The sequence below is a fragment of the Staurois parvus genome, unplaced genomic scaffold (genome assembly GCF_062004578.1).
Source record: "Staurois parvus isolate SC_StPar_1 unplaced genomic scaffold, SC_StPar_1.0 ptg000574l, whole genome shotgun sequence".
NCBI lineage: Eukaryota > Metazoa > Chordata > Amphibia > Anura > Ranidae > Staurois > Staurois parvus.
Genome location: NW_028318370.1, coordinates 4,130,702 through 4,153,158, shown reverse-complemented (window position 1 = coordinate 4,153,158; position 22,457 = coordinate 4,130,702). Strand labels below are relative to the sequence as shown.

Here is a 22,457-nt window from a genome sequence, read left to right as displayed (position 1 = left end):
GAAGAATAGTGCCCCATCATTGGTGTCAATTGAGGAATAGTGCCCCATCATTGGTATCAGTGGGAGGAATTGGTGCCCCATCATTGGTATCAATGGGAGAAATAGTGCCCCATCATTGGTGTCAGTGGGAGGAATAGTGCCCCATCATTGATATCAGTGGGAGGAATTGGTGCCCCATCATTGGTATCAATGGGAGAAATAGTGCCCCATCATTGGTGTCAGTGGGAGGAATAGTGCCCCATCATTGGTATCAGTGGGAGGAATAGTGCCCCATCATTGGTATCAGTGGGAGGAATAGTGCCCCATCATTGGTATCAGTGGGAGGAATAGTGCCCCATCATTGGTATCAGTGGGAGGAATTGGTGCCCCATCATTGGTATCAATGGGAGAAATAGTGCCCCATCATTGGTGTCAGTGGGAGGAATAGTGCCCCATCATTGGTATCAGTGGGAGGAATAGTGCCCCATTATTGGTGTCAGTGGGAGGTATAGTGCCCCATCATTGGTGTCAGTGGGAGGAATAGTGCCCCATCATTGGTATCAGTGGGAGGAATAGTGCCCTATCATTGGTATCAGTGGGATGAATAGTGCCCCATCATTGGTGTCAGTGGGAGGAATAGTGCCCCATCATTGGTGTCAGTGGGAGGAATAGTGCCCCATCATTGGTGTCAGTGGGAGGAATAGTGTCCCATCGTTGGTATTAGTGGGAGGAATAGTGTCCCATCATTGGTATCAGTGGGAGGAATAGTGCCCCATCATTGGTATCAGTGGGAGGAATAGTGCCCCATCATTGGTATCAATGGGAGAAATAGTGCCCCATCATTGGTGTCAGTGGGAGGAATAGTGCCCCATCATTGGTATCAGTGGGAGGAATAGCGCCCCATCGTTCGTGTCAGTGGGAGGAATTGGTGCCCCATTATCGGTGTCAATGGGACAAATAGTGCCCCATCATTGGGTTTATTAGGAGGAACAGTGACCTATCATTGATGTCAATGGGAAGAATAGTACTTCATATCACTGAGAGGAATAATGTCCCAAGGGCCAGATAAAGGTCCACTGACCACAGTTTAGAGACCACTGATATATTGTATTCTCCTTCTTTTCTTCATTTTCATCATTTTCAGTTGTTTATCTCTATCTACTTGCCCCTTGTTGAAAAAAAGCCCTATTGTTTACAGAACTCAATATTTAGATAGAGTAGGGAGTAGTTAACATAAAGGGTGTCCTTGCTCTGGGGGCCAGTGAACTCTGAGCTTTCCTCCTTTTTAGCTCCAGTCCTGCAGGCAGGCCCCATCCCACTGAGCCTCCTTGCAGCCTCCTGCCTTCAGCCTCACATCTTCTTGTTCCAAAGCCCTAGAGCGGGGGAAATTCCAGAGGGGCTGTCCTGCAGAGCCTCTCAGCACCTGACTGAGATTTAACCTTCTGGCTATTACACTCAGGCTTCCTTACTAACAATTAAACACCCCAGTTCGCCCTAGCTAACCTAGGAGGGTGCTGCACTAGTAATGGCGGTGATCAGCGACTCAGCGGGAGTGTGATAGGGCATTCTGACACTAACTGCCACTGGGTGGGAACTGACTAACTGCCACTGACATCTCCAGTGACACTAATACAGTTATCAGTGCTAATAAAAAGTACTGACACTGTACTAATGACACTGGGCAGGAAGGGGTTAACATCTGGGGTGTGATTTTACTGTGTACTGTGCGGTATTTTATTAGGGGATGTGCTGGTTTTTATCTTCCTGCTTTGCAGGGAGATAAAAACCAGCACATCCCTGCTGACAGGAGAGAGATCTGTGCTGTTAACATTCACAGATCTCTCTCCTGTCAGTTGCTCTGCCGATCTCTGGGTCCCAGCCATAAATCGCTGGCCCAGACCTGGTGATTGACATGTACAGGAGCAATGACAGCACTATCATTAGTGAACTTTTCACTGTGTCGCAAAGATTTTTACACATTAATACACAATGCTTATATTAATTACACCAACCTTACCGCTTTTTTATACATTGCTCAAATAAATTAAAAGGAACACTTTTTAATTAGAGTATAGCATCAAGTCAATGAAACTCCTGGGATATTGATCTGGTCAGCTAAGTAGCAGAGGGGGTTGGCAATCAGTTTCCGCTGCTTTGGTGTTAATGAATTTACCAATAGGTGCACTAGATAGGCAACAATGAGACCACCCCCAAAACAGGAATGGTTTTACAGGTGGAGGCCACTGACATTTTTTTTCCTACTCATCGTTTGCATTTGGCTAGGTTCAGTGTCACTAATGGTATCATGAGGCGATACCTGGACCCTACAGAGGTTGCACAGGCAGTCCAACTCCTCCAGGAGTGCACATCAATACATGCCATTGTCAGAAGGTTTGCTATGTCTCCCAGCACAGTCTCAAGAGCATGGAGGATATTCTAGAAGACAGGCAGTTACCCTAGAAGAGCTGGACAGGGCTGTAGAAGGTCCCTAACCCATCAGCAGGACAAGTATCTGCTCCTTTGTGCAAGGAGGAACAGGATGAGCACTGCCAGAGCCCTACAAAATGACCTCCAGCAGGCCACTGGTGTGAATGTCTCTGACCAAACAATTGGAAACAGACTTCATGAGGGTGGCCTGAGGGCCCGATGTCCTCTAGTTGGCCCTGTGCTCACTGCCCGACACCATAGAGCTGGTTTGGCATTTGCCATTGAACACCAGAATTGGCAGGTCCACCACTGGCACCCTGTGCTTTTCACAGATGAGAGCAGATTCACCCTGAGCACATGTGACAGATGAGAAAGGGTCTGGAGAAGTCGTGGAGAACGTTATGCTGGCTTTAACATCGTTCAGCATGGCTGTTTTGGTGGTGGGTCAGTGATGGTCTGGGGAGGCATATCCATGGAGGGATGTACAGATCTCTACAGGCTAGACAATGGTACCCTGACTGCCATTAGGTATTGGGAGGAAATCCTTGGACCCATTGTTACACCCTACACTGCGGCAGTGGGTTCTTTCTGGTGCACAACAATGCCCGGCCTCAAGTGGCAAGAGTATGCAGGCAGTTCCTGGAAGATGAAGGAATTGATACCATTGAATGGCCCCCACACTCGCCTGACTTAAATCCAATAGAACACCTCTGGGATATCATGTTTCGGTCCATCCGATGCCGCCAGATTGCATCTCAGACTGTGCAGGAGCTCAGTGATGCCCTGGTCCAGATCTGGGAGGAAATACCCCAGGACACCATCCGTGGTCTCATTAGGACCATGCCCCGACGTTGTCAGGCATGCATACAAGCACATGGGGGCCATACAGACTACTGAGGACCATTTTGAGCTGCTGCAATGAAATTTCAGCAAAATGGACTAGCCTGCTGCATCATTTTTCCACTTTGATTTTCGGGGTGTCTTTGAATTCAGTCCTCTGTAGGTCAATCATTATCATTTCCATCAAATGATGGGGCATCCTTACGTTCCTAACACATCACCCTGTCCATATCAGTATCAGGGGCGGACTGACCATTTGGAAACTCGGGCACTGCCCGAGGGCCCGGGGTCAGTAGGGGGCCCCATGAGATGCCCCTGGTACCTTTTTCATAGGCTTTTTTGAGTTTGGGCAAGAACACAGGGGCCCCATGATCCCCTATTGAGGGCCTGGGGTCAGTAGGGGGCCCCATGAGATGCCCCTGGTACCTTTTTCATAGGCTTTTTTGAGTTTGGGCAAGGATACAGGGGCCCCATGATCCCCTATTGCCCGGGGCCCCATGAGTTGTCAGTCCGCCCCTGATCAGTATAGATATCCACCAAGATATTTTTCCCCATTGAGATCTGATGTGTTTTTAAAGTGTTCCTTTAATTTTTTTGAGCAGTGTATATAGTTCATGCTACACATAGAAAGAATTTTCTTTTTTGTCTGTTTTTTGTTTATTTTTTTAATATTAGCGTACACAGATAAGATTATTTACATCAAGTGTATCTCTTTTCCAAAAAAAAAAAGAAATTGTTGGGTAAAAGAAAGCTGAACTTCTGATAGATATAAAAGACACAAGTTAATACAGTTTAGCTTTTGTTTAATTCCGCACATCCCTAAATGCATATTTTAGGTAAGGTAAAAATTGCGCACTCACCAGAAGCGTAATAAAATTACTCAGTGTGTATATCAACGGTGAATCCCTTCACAGGTAAAGGACAGGACTGAAACATGGAATGGTTCTCTCTCCAGGTGGCAAGGATTCGAGCCCTCAAAGGAAGTAGGTGGATCCAGATGGCCAGAGACCCCTTTAAGGGATGGATGGGTAGAGACGCCTGTTTACAGCTGCTCCCTCTCTGGATGCAGTGGACCGGAAACTGGATCGCAGCAAGACTCTAAAATGATATACCGTATTTTTCGCTCCATAAGACGTACTTTTTTCCCCCAAAAAAGGGGGGAAAATGTCAGTGAGTCTTATGGAGCGAATATGGAGCGGCTGGTCCGGTATTTCCACCGCCGCCGTGTCAGAATACCGGGCCAACAATACAACAAACAAGAGATCCCTGTGCTCAAATCCATACAGCTAGTGCATGCATTTATCCATCAGGTGCTAAAGGGGTGTAACCACATTAACTCTAGAAATTCTGAAGGACCCTCTGCACACTGGTATATACCCTTTCAAGCAAACTATGCAACAAATAGGGATATTTGGTTCACACATATTGCAATACATGTTTAAGCTGGCCAACTGCGTCAAAGTAATCCCTCTATGGCCAGTCCTACTCTGCCCTGCCTACGCAAGTGCTACTGTGGACACAATGCTAACATAGGGGAAAAGACACAATGGGGAGAGCTACAAGGTTCAGGTCTGGCTACTGACCCAACAATACAACAAACAAGAGATCCCTGTGCTCAAATCCATACAGCTAGTGCATGCATTTATCCATCAGGTGCTAAAGGGGTGTAACCACATTAACTCTAGAAATTCTGAAGGACCCCCTGCACACTGGTATATACCCTTTCAAGCAAACTATGCAACAAATAGGGATATTTGGTTCACACATATTGCAATACATGTTTAAGCTGGCCAACTGCGTCAAAGTAATCCCTCTATGGCCAGTCCTACTCTGCCCTGCCTACGCAAGGTCAGTAGCCAGACCTGAACCTTGTAGCTCTCCCCATTGTGTCTTTTCCCCTATGTTAGCATTGTGTCCACAGTAGCATAGGCAGGGCAGAGTAGGACTGGCCATAGAGGGATTACTTTGACGCAGTTGGCCAGCTTAAACATGTATTGCAATATGTGTGAACCAAATATCCCTATTTGTTGCATAGTTTGCTTGAAAGGGTATATACCAGTGTGCAGAGGGTCCTTCAGAATTTCTAGAATACCGGGCCAGCCGCTCAGCTATGCAGTGGGACCTTACCTGTTCCTCTATCCAGCGGCGCGCTGTCTTCCCGGCTTCTGTAGTGTGCGTGACAGCTGGGTGCCAAGTGCGCATGCGCATGAAGCGGTGCTCTTTGTGAATGGTAAGGCGGTACCTGGGACACATGACAGATCCCAGAAGCCGCCGGACCAATCACAAAGCGCAGCGCTTCTTGCTCATGCGCACTGGGCACCTGGCTGTAATGCCGAGCGCCCACACTACAGAAGCCGGGTAGACAGTGCGCGGCTGGATAGAGGAACAGGTAAGATCAAAGAACAACTCCGCCAAAGTAAGAGCGGGTACCTGTCAAATTCAGGTACCCCCCCCCCCAAAGGTCAGCAGTCATCTCCTGTACTGTCCGCAGTCTCTGGTCATCTCCTGTACAATCTGCAGTCTCTGGTCATCTCCTGTACTGTGTCCGCAGTCTCTGGTCATCCCCTGTACTGTGTCCGCAGTCTCTGGTCATCCCCTGTACTGTGTCCGCAGTCTCTGGTCATCCCCTGTACTGTGTCCGCAGTCTCTGGTCATCCCCTGTACTGTGTCCGCAGTCTCTGGTCATCCCCTGTACTGTGTCCGCAGTCTCTGGTCATCCCCTGTACTGTGTCCGCAGTCTCTGGTCATCCCCTGTACTGTCTGCAGTCTCTGGTCATCTCCTGTACTGTGTCCGCAGTCTCTGGTCATCCCCTGTACTGTGTCCGCAGTCTCTGGTCATCCCCTGTACTGTGTCCGAAGTCTCTGGTCATCCCCTGTACTGTGTCCGCAGTCTCTGGTCATCCCCTGTACTGTGTCCGAAGTCTCTGGTCATCCCCTGTACTGTGTCCGCAGTCTCTGGTCATCCCCTGTACTGTGTCCGCAGTCTCTGGTCATCCCCTGTACTGTGTCCGCAGTCTCTGGTCATCCCCTGTACTGTGTCCGCAGTCTCTGGTCATCCCCTGTACTGTGTCCGCAGTCTCTGGTCATCCCCTGTACTGTGTCCGCAGTCTCTGGTCATCCCCTGTACTGTGTCCGCAGTCTCTGGTCATCCCCTGTACTGTGTCCGCAGTCTCTGGTCATCCCCTGTACTGTGTCCGCAGTCTCTGGTCATCCCCTGTACTGTGTCCGCAGTCTCTGGTCATCTCCTGTACTGTCTGCAGTCTCTGGTCATCTCCTGTACTGTGTCCGCAGTCTCTGGTCATCCCCTGTACTGTGTCCGCAGTCTCTGGTCATCTCCTGTACTGTGTCCGCAGTCTCTGGTCATCTCCTGTACTGTGTCCGCAGTCTCTGGTCATCTCCTGTACTGTGTCCGCAGTATCTGGTCATCTCCTGTACTGTGTCCGCAGTATCTGGTCATCTCCTGTACTGTGTCCGCAGTCTCTGGTCATCTCCTGTACTGTGTCCGCAGTCTCTGGTCATCCCCTGTACTGTGTCCGCAGTCTCTGGTCATCTCCTGTACTATGTCCGCAGTCTCTGGTCATCCCCTGTACTATGTCCGCAGTCTCTGGTCATCTCCTGTACTATGTCTGCAGTCCATTAGTTCAGAATTTTTTTTCCTGTTTTCTGCCTCTAAAACCTAGGTGCGTCTTATGGAGCGAAAAATACGGTAGCTCCTGTCACTCCCGTTTCATCTTTCCTCAGGCCGGTCTACATCGGCTCCCTATAGCAGTTTAGGCCGCAGCTGGATGTGGAGCAGGCCGCAACCAGCCTGCGGACAAAGCAACACCTACTGGCCACCTAGAGCTATAGCAACACCCGTGAAGGGAGAACACAATATGCATAGAGGTGTCTGACTGAAACCCCCCGACGACATTTTTAGTGTGTTGTTTCTCCTTTCACTGTCCAGTCACAGGCTGGAAATCAGCTTTAGGTTTATGTGTTTTTTTTTTTTAAATAAAGTTTTGGTTTTTTTTAATTTTCAGATGAGGTGCTGATTGAAAAGAGGCATAAAGTCAAGGTTGATGATTCTATAACACTGAAATGCTACCTGCGGAATCCAGAAAACGTCACACAAGTCTCCTGGGAAAAGAATGGACAGAACATCGGGATTTACAGAAACGGACCAACAAAGATTGACCCGCAGTTTCAGAAGACGGTGCATTTATGTAGCGAGTCTCCAAATGTATCTGCTCTCACCATATGGAGAGTCGCTGTTAGTGATGAAGGAGAATACAAATGTGTGTTCAACAGTTTTCCAAAGGGCTCCACACATGGGATAACCAAACTACAGGTCTACAGTAAGTACAGCCATACTCTTTTATGAGGAACTCTGGGCAAACAGATAAATACCCAAGAAGATAGAAGAACGTAGAACACATGGGCAATGAGTTTGTCCTTTATTAATTGTGTGTGCTTTTTATTATTTTTTGTCTGAGCACAGCCCAGTTACCTGTGATTGACAGCAGCGGGAGCCAATAAGGATCCCGCTGCTGTGTCTGAGCCAATAAGGAGAGAGAATGAGCCGAAAGAGCCTCTGCTCTCATGCACATCACTAGATCGAAAGCAGGCTCAGGTAAATATAATGAGGAGGGGGGGGGGTGCATGCAGAAGGTTTCTTACCTTAACCACTTGAGCTCCAGAGGATTTACCCCCCTTAATGACCAGGCCTCTTTTTGCCACTCGGCGCTGCACTAATTCAGCTGATAATTGCAATGCTGCACTATTGCAATGCAATGTCATGCAATAATTGCAATGTCATGCAAGATAATTGCGCGGTCATGCAATGCTGCACCCAAACAAAATTTACGTCCTTTTTTTCACACAAATAGAGCTTTCTTTCAGTGGTATTTGATCACCTGTGCGCTTTTTATTTTTCACGCTATAAACAAAAAAAGGCCAAAAATTTTGAAGAAAAACAATATTTTTTACTTTCAGCTATAAAAAATATATAGTAAACTCAAAGTTGGTTATAAATTTAGGCCAAAATGTATTCTGCTCCATGTTTTTGGTAAAAAAAATCCCAATAAGTGTATATTGATTGCTTTGTGTGGAAGTTATAGCGTCTACAAACTATGGTATAGATACTGCAATTTACGCCATTTTTCTGCTATACAGAGCTGCGCTAGTTTAATGGACAATTGCGCGGTCATGCAATATGGTACATAAATGAAATTTACATCCTTTTTTCCCCCACAAATTGAGCTCCCTGGACCCTGCATTCACTATATCTGGTCTCCCCGGACCCTGCATTCACTATATCCGCTCTCCCCGGACCCTGCATTCACTATATCCGGTCTTCCCGAACCCTGCATTCACTATATCCGGTCTTCCCGAACCCTGCATTCTCTATATCTGGTCTCTCAGGACCCTGCATTCACTATATCTGTTCTCCCCAGACCCTGCATTCACTATATCTGGTCTCCCCTCACCCTGAATTCACTATATTTGGTCCCCCAGACCCTGCATTCACTATATCCAGTCTCCCCGGACCCTGCATTCACTATATCTGGTCTCCCGGACCCTGCATTTACTATATATGGTCTCCCTGGACCCTGCATTCACTATATCTGGTCTCCCCGGACCCTGCATTCACTATATCTGGTCTCCCAGGACCCTGCATTCACTATATCTGATCTCCCCGGACCCTGCATTCACTATATCTGGTCTCCCCGGACCCTGCATTCACTATATCTGGTCTCCCCGGACCCTGCATTCCCTATATCTGCTCTCCCACAGTACACACAACATGAAATGCAATTATTTTAGTAAATATAAACTGCTAAATACCTTTCTCATCAGCAGTTAGAGCAGTCTTGTGACTTCTATCAGTGTCCAGCAGAGCACTGGTTAAAGCTTGTAAGAGTTTTAATTCTGCTCTAGGAGGATGCAGAACCCCTAACCTCTGTCTGGACAGTACTGATTGGCCCTGTGCTGATCACATGCACTTTCCCAAGAAAAAAAAAACCTCTATAGCAATACACACTATACTGAGCATGTGCAGAAAGGCTAGGGCTCAGTCTTTCTTATCAAGGGATAAGACGTGGACATTAGAACAAGAGTTTGAGCAGAGAAGACAGGATCAAACAGCCTTTTTTACACAATGCAGAGGATTAACCCCTTAGGTTCCACAGTGAGTATAACAAGCATGCTTTACTGCATCTACAGACTGATTGTACTGTTGTGGGTTTAGTAACACTTTAAGGTAAAAAGCCTTCTGCCTTTAGAACCACTTTAAGGTATTTACTAAATCCAAAAAGCAAAAATGATATGTGATGGTGTAAGGGTGGGGTAGGAAGTGAATGAGAAAAGGTACAGTTAAAGGACTCTCACCAATAAATACTACACTTAGAATGTTTATAATTCATGTCAGGGGCAGACTGACAACTCATGGGACCCCCGGGCAATAGAGGATCATGGGGCCCCTGTGTACTTGCCCAATCTCAAAAAAGCCTGTGAAAAAGGTACCAGGGGCATCTCATGGGGCCCCCTACTGACCCCTGGCCCTCGGGCAGTGCCCGAGTTTCCAAATGGTCAGTCTGCCCGATTCATGTGATTTATTTGAGTTGCTTGGCGCATCACCTTTTGTTTTGAGGAGAGCCTGGGATTAAATATCCATCCACCATTGGTGTACCCGGAGTCTTGTGACCACCCAACTGGGGGCAACTATATGTGATTCCCTGGTGACCGAGAGGTCTAACCCAGGAGAGCCTATTGCTGGTCTTCAATACTTATTATAACAAAGCTGTACCTGACCACCTTAAGCGGGGTCAATTGTTTCTGGTGAGTGAGAGATTCACATATTGTTTGCACGTGGCGAAGAGCACATCTCTTTGGCCTACGGAATTACATCTTCATGGGACTGTCAATATATTGTGTTCACCATTTATTATATTTGTTATATGAATATTATTTGTTAGATGTTGTTGAGAGTTCACTTGTTCTCATCTTTTGATGAACAGTTGTTGTAGCGCCTATCTATTCATGTATTTGTGTGTGAACTACAGCATCTGTGGATGCTTGAAGTTAGATCACACAGCCCTGCAGTGCTGAGTGACCTTTAGTGACATTTAGAGTCATTTTTGGAATGCATTTACAAATATATGTAAAAATATACGTTAAAATGCCTTTTTATATGTTAAAAAAATCCGAAGAATATATTTTAAAAATACATATTTTTAAAAATATATTTTTTAAAATATATTCTTCAGATTTTTTTAACATATAAAAGAGTCATTTTAACATATACTTCTACATATATTTGTAAATGCATTCCAAAAATGTAGATTTGTATTTATAAAGACATTCAGTATCTTTGAAACGTATTTTTAAAAATATGTTTTATATATTTTGTAATAAAAACGCATTTCAACATGCAGTGTGTGTGTGTGTGTGTGTATATATAGATATATATAGATATAAAGATATATATATATATATATAGATATATATAGATATATATAGATATATATAGATATATAGATAGATAGATAGATAGATATAGATTATATATATATATATATATATATATATATATATATATATATAGATATCTATATATATATATATATATATATATATATATATATATTGAAAAATATTTTGAAATATATTGAATACGGCCAAAATTGTAGTATTTCAAATATACAGCAATATCTTTGGGAAGAATATTTTTTAAATATATTTCAAATATATTTTTCTTCCATGTGGGAATCCCCTAACATTGTATATATTTTTAAGCAGAGGCCCTGAAGACTAAATTGGTGGCTGTTGCAATTTTTATGTCACGCCACATTTGTGCAGCTGTTTTTTTAAACGCAAATTTTCAGGGAAAAAAAAAAGGATTTAAATGCACACAAACACAATATAATAACCAATTTCTTGGTAAAAATATAAATGATGATGGTGTGCCAATTACATAGAAAACAAACATGTCAAGTCTTAAAATTGCATACACCTGAGGAACTATAGTACCTACAATTTTTCACAGGCGATTTTTTTACAGCCTTTGCAAATTTTCAGTGCCGGTCCTAGAATTATTGTTCTCATTCTCATGTATGCAGCAATACTTCACATGTGTGGTGCATAACAGTTTACATATGTGTCCAGGACCTACGCACGTGTTTGTATTTGCGAGGGGATGCTTTTAAAATAGTTTTTGGCTATTTATTTTTTTACACTTTTTAATTTTATTCATTTAAAGCTCAACTTTGGGCAAAAATAAGGTTTTCCCATGCGGTCAGTCAGTGCCCGCACTGCACTGGTCAACTGCTCTAGGGGTGAGAAGAAAGCTTACACCCACCCGATCCTTCGTTCCGCTGGAAAAAAGTGCAGGGATGCCAGACCGGTCTTGTGCTGGGAGGATCTATGCAAGAAGGTAAAAGCCCTCAGTCATGCTCCCCACCACAGCCCCCCACAATACTCACCTGAGCCCCCTCTTGATCCAGCACTGTGCATGGGAGCCTCAGCTATCCCAGATCTCTCTTTCCTCATTTGATCCCACTGCTGTCAATCACAGGCAGTGAGCCAATGAGCAGGGAGCTGGGCCGAACAGCGGCTCTATGTGTCTTATGGATGCATAGATTAGGGCTCGGGAGCGAGCATGCATCAGTGCCCCCATAGCAAGCTGCTTGCTATTGGGGGGGCACTGTCAAGGGTGAGGAGCCAATAGCACCATCGGGGGACCCGAGAAGAAGAGGATTGTGGCTGCTCTGTGCAAAACCATTACACAGAGCTGGTAAGTATGACATGTTTGCTATTATATAAAAAAAACTGAACCTTTAATATCACTTTAGCCCTTACAGATGGGAAAACCTTTTTTTTTGCTTGGTTGGGCTTTAACTTTAATGCTATCATAGATAGAATGGGCAGGTGACATGCACTCTTTATGATGACATCAGTGGTTTGTTAGATCCCTGGTGTCTCTCCTGCCCTCCAAAGCAGCTAATCAAGCACAGATTGTGCTTGGTTAGCGCCTTTCCTGGCTATAACAGCCAGAGAATGACAACCAAAACTGAAAAAATCCTTGTTGCTTCTAGGTTCATTTGTCACAGTGGAGATCAGGGAATGGATGTTCCTCCATCTCTTCTGTGTGAAGGGATCCCAGCCTTTTACTGCAGTCCTGATCTTCCCAGAGGAATAAGAGAGCCTGGGAACCACCACAGGTAGAAGCTGTACAGTCACCTCGATCATTTCTACAAGACAGCTGATCACCGGCTATAAGAATGGTACCAGCTGCAGCTGCACCATTTTTATTTATTTTATTTAAATTTATTTTTGTTCCACTTTCTTAATTTTGTTATTTAAATGTGAGAGCTGTGAAAATGTGGAATAGACTCCCTCAAGATTGGTTCTGGCCAGCTCAGTGGATTGCTTTAAAAAAAAAAAGTCCTGGATTATTTTCTAGATACACAGAATATAACTGGATACTAACATTTATAGGTAAAGTTGATCCAGGGAATATCCAATTGCCTCTCGGGGGATCAGAAAGGAATATTTCCCCTGCAGGAGCAAATTGGATCATGCTTTGCTGGGTTTTTTTGCCTTCCTCTGGATCAACTGTGAGTGTAGGATTATAACTTTTTTTTTTTATGGTTGAACTGGATGGACTTTTGTCTTTTTTCAGCCAGACTAACTATATAACTGTGTATTGCCGTCATAGATAGTTTGGGTAGGTGACATGCACGCTTTACTGAGACATCAGGGGGGGGGGGGTTTAGATCCCTGGTGTCTCTCTTTCCCTCTGAAGCAGCTAATCAAGCACAGATTGTGCTTGGTTAGCTGCAGCTATGATCTAGTAAAAATTCAGGACGTTTCTATATGTATGGTGGGCAGCAAGTGGTTAATGGTGAAAGACCCCTTTTAACACAGTTATATCTATAAGAAATAATTTAAAGTAAAGACATGCAATGTATTTTTCCTAAAATTCTAAACGACTATTCTTTATTTTGTTTAGGTTTTGCAAACCACCTCCAGCCTGAAATGGTCCCCCTGACTCTCACTCTGTCCATTCTTCTATGGCTTACGTGGTGATGCTCATCATTGGTCAGGGTCAGATATGAAGAGGAAATGCTGCGGAATTGCTAATACTAATTAGCCAATGAGCTGCCTGTCAGAAACATTTATAGCCTTGGAAAATGCTGCTAGAGAGAAGTGCTATGGGGCTACCAAATGGTTTCAAGCTTGCAGATAACAAAAACAAATGAGACTATGCTGTGTAGTCAGACCTCCCAATGGTTTCATTTAGATATCAGTATGTACATTGGATGTGGTGGTTTGGGACATTTTCTGTTGTTTTACAACAACATGCTATGCACTGGATCTCCTTTTTAAAGGGAAACAGTAATTTTTTTTGGTTGTTTTTTTTTATATGCTTGAAAAAGTTACACATTTATAAACCTATATAATTTTGTCTGTATGTATAAAATCTTTACTTAACCTGTTGTTGCCCACGTAGCATATGCATGATGGTAAAACATATCAGACTGGATGTCGCTCCACTTCCTTAAACTGAACCTCTCCAAAACCGAGTTTCTTGTCTTCCCCCCAGCCCGGACACCCCCCCCCCATTGACTTCTCCATCACATCCAACAACGCCACCATCAAACCCGCCCCGCAGGCCAGAGTACTTGGTGTCATTCTGGACTCCAACCTATCCTTCCAGCCCCAAGTCCAATCTTTAACAAACTCGTGCAGACTCCACCTCCGCAACATCGCCAAAATCCGCACGTTCCTAACCCCGGAAACCACTAAACAGCTCATCCACTCCCTCATCATATCACGACTCGACTACTGCAACTCCCTCCTCACTGGCCTGCCTCACCGCTGGCTATCCCCGCTTCAGTCGATCCTGAATACGGCTGCCAGACTCATTCACCTTTCCAACCGCTCCGTCTCCGCCACCCCCCTCTGCCAATCCCTCCACTGGCTTCCGATTGCGCAACGGATCAAATTCAAAATCCTAACACTGACATACAAAGCCGTCCACCATACTGCCCCGAACTACATCACTGACCTAATATCCAAGTACCGCCCAGCACGCACACTCCGCTCCTCACAAGACCTCCTTCTCTCTAGTTCCCTGGTCTCCTCCTCCCATGCCCGCCTCCAGGACTTCTCCAGAGTGTCACCCGTCCTCTGGAACTCCCTGCCCCATACCATCAGATTATCACCTACTCTCCTCTCCTTTAGGTGCACCCTGAAAACCCATCTCTTCAGGGAAGCCTACCCCACCCCCTGCTAACCTGCAGACCTCCTCCACTCTTCCTACCACTCCATCCCCCACAGCTATCTCCTCCTGTGCCACCATCCCCTCCCTCCTAGATTGTAAACTCGAAAGAGCAGGGCCCTCAATCCCCTCATGTTTTGCATTGTATTGGTATTGTTCTGTCACATGTTCTGTCCCCCTTTGTAATGTACAGCGCTGAGCGAACTATTGGCGCTTTATAAATACTGTATAATAATGGTAAAAGGGGGGCCTTTAATGCTCACATGCCATACGTTTTGTCACTGGATGTTCAATGTTTCAGTTCTCAGAGTGTCCAAGTTCTCAATTCCCACTAACTTTAGGTATGCAGCAGGGCCAACTCCTGATCATGTGACCACTGGGACAGCCAATCACAATGATCACACGATTGCTGATCTTTCCTACCCCTCAGGTGTACAGATCCCGTTAAAGGAACACCGGAGCTGGGCAGGAAGGGGTTAATATATATATTACAGCATATATTATAACCTAGCAGGACATTCCTATTTTCTAACCTGTCTGTGTTCACATGTCAATGTCATTGTCACATGTCATTTTCCTGCATTTGACACATGTTAGAAATGCACAAATTTTGTGAGCTGAGAACTTCCTGTGCTCTCCGCCAAGACCCAAAGAACAGAGGTATACCGCTCAGGCAAACAATCCAGATCAATCCACAACAGGTGCGGGCTCTGGCTCGCCACCACACACCATGCAATAGGAAGAAAGTTCAGCCGCGCACCGGAGGATAGATGAATATAGTGTGTAGTTATTGATCCATAGGACACACAAAACACCAGGGCATAAATACAGGACTTGTTAACGGGTTTCACACGATCTCGTGCTTAATCATAGTTTTGTGTGTCCTACTTTTCTCCTAGACCCCGTCCACCTACACTATTATGCCAAAAGTATTGGTCGGCCTGCCTTTCCACGCACATGAACTTTAATGGCATCCTGGTCTTAGTCCGTAGGGTTCAATATTGAGTTGCCCCCGCCCTTTGCAGCTATAACAGCTTCAACTCTTCTGGGAAGGCCGTCCACAAGGTTTAGGAGGGTGTCTATGGGAAGGTTGGACCATTCTTCCAGAAGCACATTTGTGAGTTCTGGCACTTATGTCGGGGGAGGAGGCCTGGCTCACAGTCTCTGCTCTAATTCATCCCAAAGGTGTTCTGTGGGGTTGAGGTCAGGACTCTGTGCAGGCCAGTCAAGTTCCTCCACCCCAAACTGGCTCATCCATGTCTTTATGGACCTTGCTTTGTGCACTGGTGCGCAGCCATGTAAGAAAGGGCCACCCCCAAACTGTTCCCACAAAGTTGGGAGCATGAAATTGTCCAAATTGTCTTGGTGTGCTGACGCCTTAAGAGTTCACTTCACTGGAACTAGGGGGCCAAGCCCTACCCCTGAAAAACAACCCCACACCATAATCCCCCCTCTACCAGACTTTGCACTTGGCACAATGCAGTCATGCAAGCACCGTTCTCCTGGCAGCCGCCAAACCCAGACATGTCCATCGGATTGCCAGACAGAAGCGTGATTGGTCACTCCAGAGAATATGTCTCCACTGCTCTAGAGTCCAGTGGCGGCGTGCTTTACACCACTGCATCTGACGCTTTGCATTGCACTTGGTGATGTAAGGCTTGGATGCAGCTGCTCGGCCATGGAAACCCATTCTGTGACGCTCTCTATGCGCTGTTGTGCTAATCTGAAGGCCACACCAAGTTTGGAGGTCTTTAGCTATTGCAGACAGTTGGTGACTTCTGCGCACTGTGCTCTTCAGCATGCGCTGACCCCGCTCTGTCATGTGACGTGGCCTACCACTTGGTGGCTGAGTTGCTGTTGTTCCCAGTTGCTTCCACTTTGTTATAATCAGGGGCGGACTGACAACTCATGGGGCCCCCGGGCAATAGGGGATCATGGGGCCCCTGTGTCCTTGCCCAAACTCAAAAAAGCCTATGAAAAAGATACCAGGGGCATCTCATGGGGCCCCCTACTGACCCTGGGCCCTCGGACAGTGCCCGAGTTTCCAAATGGTCAGTCCGCCCCTGGTTATAATCCCACTAACAGTTGAGCGTGGAATATTTAGTAGCCAGGAAATGTCACGGATGGACTTATTGCACAGGTGACAACCTATCACAGGACCACGCTTGGAGTCACTGAGCTCCCGAGAGCGACCCATTCTTTCACAAATGTTTGTAGAAGCAGTCTGCATGCCTAGGGGCTTGATTGTATACACCTGTGACCATGGAGGGGATTGGAACACCTGAATCCTATGACTTGGAGGGCTGGCCCAATACTTTTGACAATATAATGTATGTTATGGAAACTAGAGAGGGATGGGATGCATCACATGGAAATAAGGGAAACAGAAAAAAGAAATGCAGTTACCACATCTAAGGGCTAGTAATCTGCAATATTACATTTTTGTTTTTTGGTTTACAACAAAAATATACTTTAACCGCTTGCTGCTTGATCACAGTAGATTTTTTGCGAGCTGACAGCAGCTGCAGGCTCAGCTTACATATAAATATGTTGCTGGCATGCTTCCTGACCGGTGTTGTGTTTGGCTCAATTTTGTCAGTAGATTTCAGCTAAAGATTTATGGCTGAAACCTGATGATTGGCTGTGTCCAATCATAGCACAGAGCCCTGTGTTTACAAACACAAAGGACTCTGTACACAGAGCAGAGATCTGGCTGTTTCTTCTCCTTGAAAAACAGGGAGAAAAAACAGCCAGATCTCGTAGTAAAAGAATCACACAATACACTTGTTAGGCACACAGTTAGCCCATTGATTGCCCCTTGATGTTAACCTCTTCCAAGCCAGTGTCATTAGTACAGTGACAGTGTACAGTATTTCATCTGATCACTGTATTAGTGTCACTAGCGATGTCGGCGTCAGTTTGTGTACCTCCCAGCGTAGGTCTGTTAGTGCCAGATTGTCCGCCATGCTATCATAGTCCCACTTTAAATCACTGATCACTGCCATTACCTGTATAGCATCATAGCTGTGTAAATTCCAGTATATGTACCATAGTTTGTAGACACTATAACTTTCACACAAACCAATTAATATACAATTATTGGGATTTTTTTTTACCAACGATATGTAGCAGAATACATGTTAGCCTGCCTAGTGCTTAGGAAGAAATTAGATTTTTTTTTCCTTTTTTATTGGATATGTTTTATAACAGAATGTAGAAAATATTGGGGGTTCAAAATTTTATGTCTTTTTTCATTTATATGAAAAACCCAGAGGTGATCAAATACTACCAAAAGTAAGTTCTATTTGTGTGAAAAAATTATATAAATTTCATGTGGGTACAGTGTTGTTTGACCACACAATTGCCAGTTAAAGCAGCACAGTGCTGAATAGCAAAAAAATGGCCTGCTCATGAATGGGGTCAAACCTTTCAGTGGTGGTTAATATGCAATATTTAATATTTAGCTGATTAAACAATGCTTTGTACATTTTTTTAGTACCAAATTTAGTACATCATATTTATTTGGTGTATAACTAAACATTCCTTTTAAAGTGCAAGAGTTTACCACTGCACGCTGTATTTTGTGCTCAGTAAAATTAATTTTGTGGTCATGCAATGAAATTTATGCTCACAAATCTATTTTGTACTTACAAAACAGAAAAGATGCATTTGACCTTTCACAGAATACATTTGTGTCAAATATGATCTGTTCAACGGGCTTCATGCTACAATTTACTTTCAGTTCAGAGTAGAGGCAAACAAGTGAATTCTAGAGCTCCACCTAATGACTAGAAATGAGAATAAAAACAATTTAAATGCAATATTTCACACTTAAAAAAAAACAAAAAAAAAAACATTTTTTTACAGTTTAGTAATAAAATGTAAAAATGTACCAAACCTCTTTGAATACTGTTTTTTTTTATACTGTATCAAAGTATTTATTTTCAATAAAATATGAGCAAAAAATGTAATTGCTGTTCTTTGATACACACATGCAAACTACTGTAGGATGAAGAATTAAATTTATGGAGTAAATTAAATAGAAATCTCAATCTAATAAAATACATTGTCACAAGTAAAAGTGTATTTTAAACTGAAACTTTTTTTAGCTTTAGAAAAAGTAGAAAAAAAAGTTGAAACCCATACCAAATGGAAATGAAAAGAGATCTATCCAGAATGAAAAGAATGTCCATCTTAGTTCTCACAGGAGCAGGTGTCCTCATTGGAGGATTTTCCCTCAGATTTAAAAAAAATATAACATCTTGGATTTACCTTTCCTTTCTGTTGCCAGGACAAACAGGTGACTCTCTACTGTTCCTGCTTACAATGCTCATTTGCACATTCCTCTGTAAATATGGGTGTATATATATATATATATTTACAGTGGGGATCGAAAGTTTGGGCACCCCAGCTAAATATTTGTATTAATGTGCATAAAGAAGCCAAGGAAAGATGGAAAAATCTCCAAAAGGCATCAAATTACAGATTAGACATTCTTATAATATGTCAACAAAAGTTAGATTTTATTTCCATCATTTACACTTTCAAAATAACAGAAAACAAAAAAATGGCGTCTGCAAAAGTTTGGGCACCCTGCAGAATTTATAGCATGCACTGCCCCCTTTGCAAAGCTGAGACCTGCCAGTGTCATGGATTGTTCTCAATCATTGTCTGGGAAGACCAGGTGATGTCAATCTCAAAGGTTTTAAATGCCCAGACTCATCTGACCTTGCCCCAACAATCAGCACCATGGGTTCTTCTAAGCAGTTGTCTAGAAAACTGAAACTGAAAATAGTTGACGCTCACAAAGCTGGAGAAGGCTATAAGAAGATAGCAAAGCGTTTTCAGATGTCAATATCCTCTGTTCGGAATGTAATTAAGAAATGGCAGTCATCAGGAACAGTGGAAGTTAAAGCAAGATCTGGAAGACCAAGAAAAATATCAGACAGAACAGCTCGCAGGATTGTGAGAAAAACAATTCAAAACCCATGTTTGACTGCATGATCCCTCCAGAAAGATCTGGCAGACACTGGAGTTGTGGTACACTATTCCACTATAAAGAGATACTTGTACAAATATGGTCTTCATGGAAGAGTCATCAGAAGAAAACCTCTCCTACGTCCTCACCACAAAAATCATCGTTTGAACTTTGCAAATGAACATATAGACAAGCCTGATGCATTTTGGAAACAAGTTCTGTGGACCGATGAGGTTAAAATTGAACTTTTTGGCCGGAATGAGCAAAGGTACGTTTGGAGAGAAGGGGCACAGAATTTAATGAAAAGACCCTCTGTCCAACTGTTAAGCATGGGGTTGGATCAATCATGCTTTGGGGTTGTGTTGCAGCCAGTGGCACAGGGAACATCTCACGAGTAGAAGGAAAAATGGATTCAATAAAATTTCAGCAAATTTTGGATGGTAACTTGATGCCATCTGTGAAAAAGCTGAAGTTAAAGAGAGGATGGCTTCTACAAATGGATAATGATCCTAAACACACCTCAAAATCCACGGGGGATTACATCAAGAGGCATAAACTGAAGGTTTTGCCATGGCCTTCACAATCTCCTGACCTCAACATAATTGAAAATCTATGGATAGACCTTAAAAGAGCCGTGCGTGACAGACAGCCCAGAAATCTCAAAGAACTGGAAGACTTTTGCAAGGAAGAATGGGCAAAGATACCTCAAACAAGAATTGAAAGACTCTTTGCTGGCTACAAAAAGCGTTTACAAGCTGTGATACTTGCCAAAGGGGGCAGTACAAGATATTAACTCTGCAGGGTGCCCAAACGTTTGCAGACGCTTTTTTTTTTGTTTTCTGTTATTTTGAAAGTGTAAATGATGGAAATAAAATCTAACTTTTGTTGACATATTATAAGAATGTCTAATCTGTAATTTGATGCCTTTTGGAGATTTTTCCATCTTTCCTTGGCTTCTTTATGCACATTAATACAAATTTTTAGCTGGGGTGCCCAAACTTTCGATCCCCACTGTATATATATATATATATATATATATATAGAGAGAGAGAGAGAAATATATATATATATATATATAGAGAGAGAGAGAGAGAGAGAGAGAGAGAGAAATATATATATATATATATATATATATATATATATATATATAGTTACTGAAGGAGTAGTTATTATGCTGTCCTCCTTCTAGCAGTGCTACCTACCTGGCTGTCATGTTGAGTCTCTAGCATCAGTATTATCTGGACCTGTGCCTTTTTTTCATCCTTATCTACTATGTAACTACATGAATTGAAGCTGACAATTGTAAGCACCCCTGACAGTGTACTATGGCTTCTCCCAGCCCTGAAACTTTCACTGGATTGCTTGGCCTATTACAGGGAGTGGAAAAACAATTGGTCTGGAAACAGCTACCTAAGCTATATAACAGGTGGGATTTAGAAAAGCAAAACTGCTGTGTAAATACTACTGATGGTATCATATACAGTATGTATTTTTTTTTTATTTTGCCTATAGTTACACTTTAGAGTGCATTCTAATAGATTTCAGGCAATGTAAACCACCTCAGTTTCAAAATATTTTTTTTTAATAATAATAATCTTTTTCTAAATATGTTCACCTGTAGTTCCACTTTAAATACTAAACGGAGCATTGGGAAAGAAAGTGTTGCTCCCTCCAGGCATATAATTAGCAAAAAAAAAGACATTTGAAAAACCATAAGTATACCATTTTCACCTGCTACAAAACTAACAAAATTATCTTTATTATTAATCTGACCAAAAACCTCTAAGTGAAAAAAAAATTGAAATGCTGAAAGATTTAAAAATTTCCTTTCACTTCTTCAAAAGACGTTGTGATACAATATAATATCCATTATAAAATAATGACAAGACAAATAAATTCTTTAAAAATCATACAATGTGATTTCCTGAATTTTTTTTTCAATTCTGTCTCAGAGTGGGAATGCACCTACAATGTGAATTTCAGACCCCTCCATGATTTCTAAGTGGGAGAACTTGCAAAATCGCAGAGTGTTCAAATACTTCTGTTCCTCACTGATATATATATATATATATATATATATACTATAAAAACAAAATTGAAGACACAGTGTTATATGTACACATAATAATCAAATACTAACACAATACAGCCCTGGTCAAGTTTTTAAAATGAAACAAATATTAATTTACCTGCAAGGAAACACATGCAGTCATCAATGCTTTGCACGAAAAGGGATTCACAGGCAAGGATATTGCTGCTACTAAGATTGCACCTAAATCAACCATTTATTGGGTCATCAAGAACTTCAAGGAGAGAGGTTCAATTGTTGTGAAGAAGGATTCAGGGCGCCCAAGAAAGTCCAGCAAGCGCCAGGACCGTCTCCTAATGTTGATTCAGCTCCGGGATTGGGCACCACCAGTGCAGAGATTGCTCAGTAATGGCAGCAGGCAAGTGTGTGCGCATGTGCACGCACAGTGAGGCGAAGACTTTTGGAGGATGGCCTGGTGTCAAGAAGCCATTTCTTTCCAGGAAAAACATCAGGGACAGACTGATATTCTGCAAAAGGTACAGGGATTGGACTGCTGAGGACTGGGGTAAAGTCATTTTCTCTGATTAAGATGAGCGCTACCATCAGTCCTGTGTCATGCCAACAGTAAAGCATCCTGAGACCATCAATGTGTGGGGTTGCTTCTCAGCCAAGGGAGTGGGCTCACTCACAATTTTGCCTAAGAACACAGCCACGAATAAAGAATGGTACAAATACATCCTCCGAGAGCAACTTCTCCCAACCATCCAACAACAGTTGGGTGATGAACAATGCCTTTTCTAGCATGATGGAGCAACTTGCCATAAGGAAAAAGTGATAACTAAGTGGCTTGGGGAACAAAACATCGAAACCCAGACCTTAATCCCATTGAAAACTTGTCAATCCTCAAGAGGGGGGTAAACAAACCCCCCCCCCCACCCCAC

General features: G+C 43.4%; 1 protein-coding gene across 1 annotated transcript in view; it reads left to right on the top strand.

Annotated features, from left to right (window-relative positions):
- LOC149450468 (OX-2 membrane glycoprotein-like) overlaps positions 1 to 13,699 on the top strand; it is a 33,362-nt gene extending 19,663 nt beyond the window's left edge. The window contains exons 4-5 of the mRNA XM_089691956.1: positions 7,269 to 7,583; positions 13,238 to 13,699. Coding sequence (XP_089548082.1) covers positions 7,269 to 7,583; positions 13,238 to 13,314 — 392 coding nt within the window. The 3' untranslated portion in view covers positions 13,315 to 13,699. The remainder of the gene's footprint in view (positions 1 to 7,268; positions 7,584 to 13,237) is intronic.
- Positions 13,700 to 22,457: the final 8,758 nt, after the last annotated feature.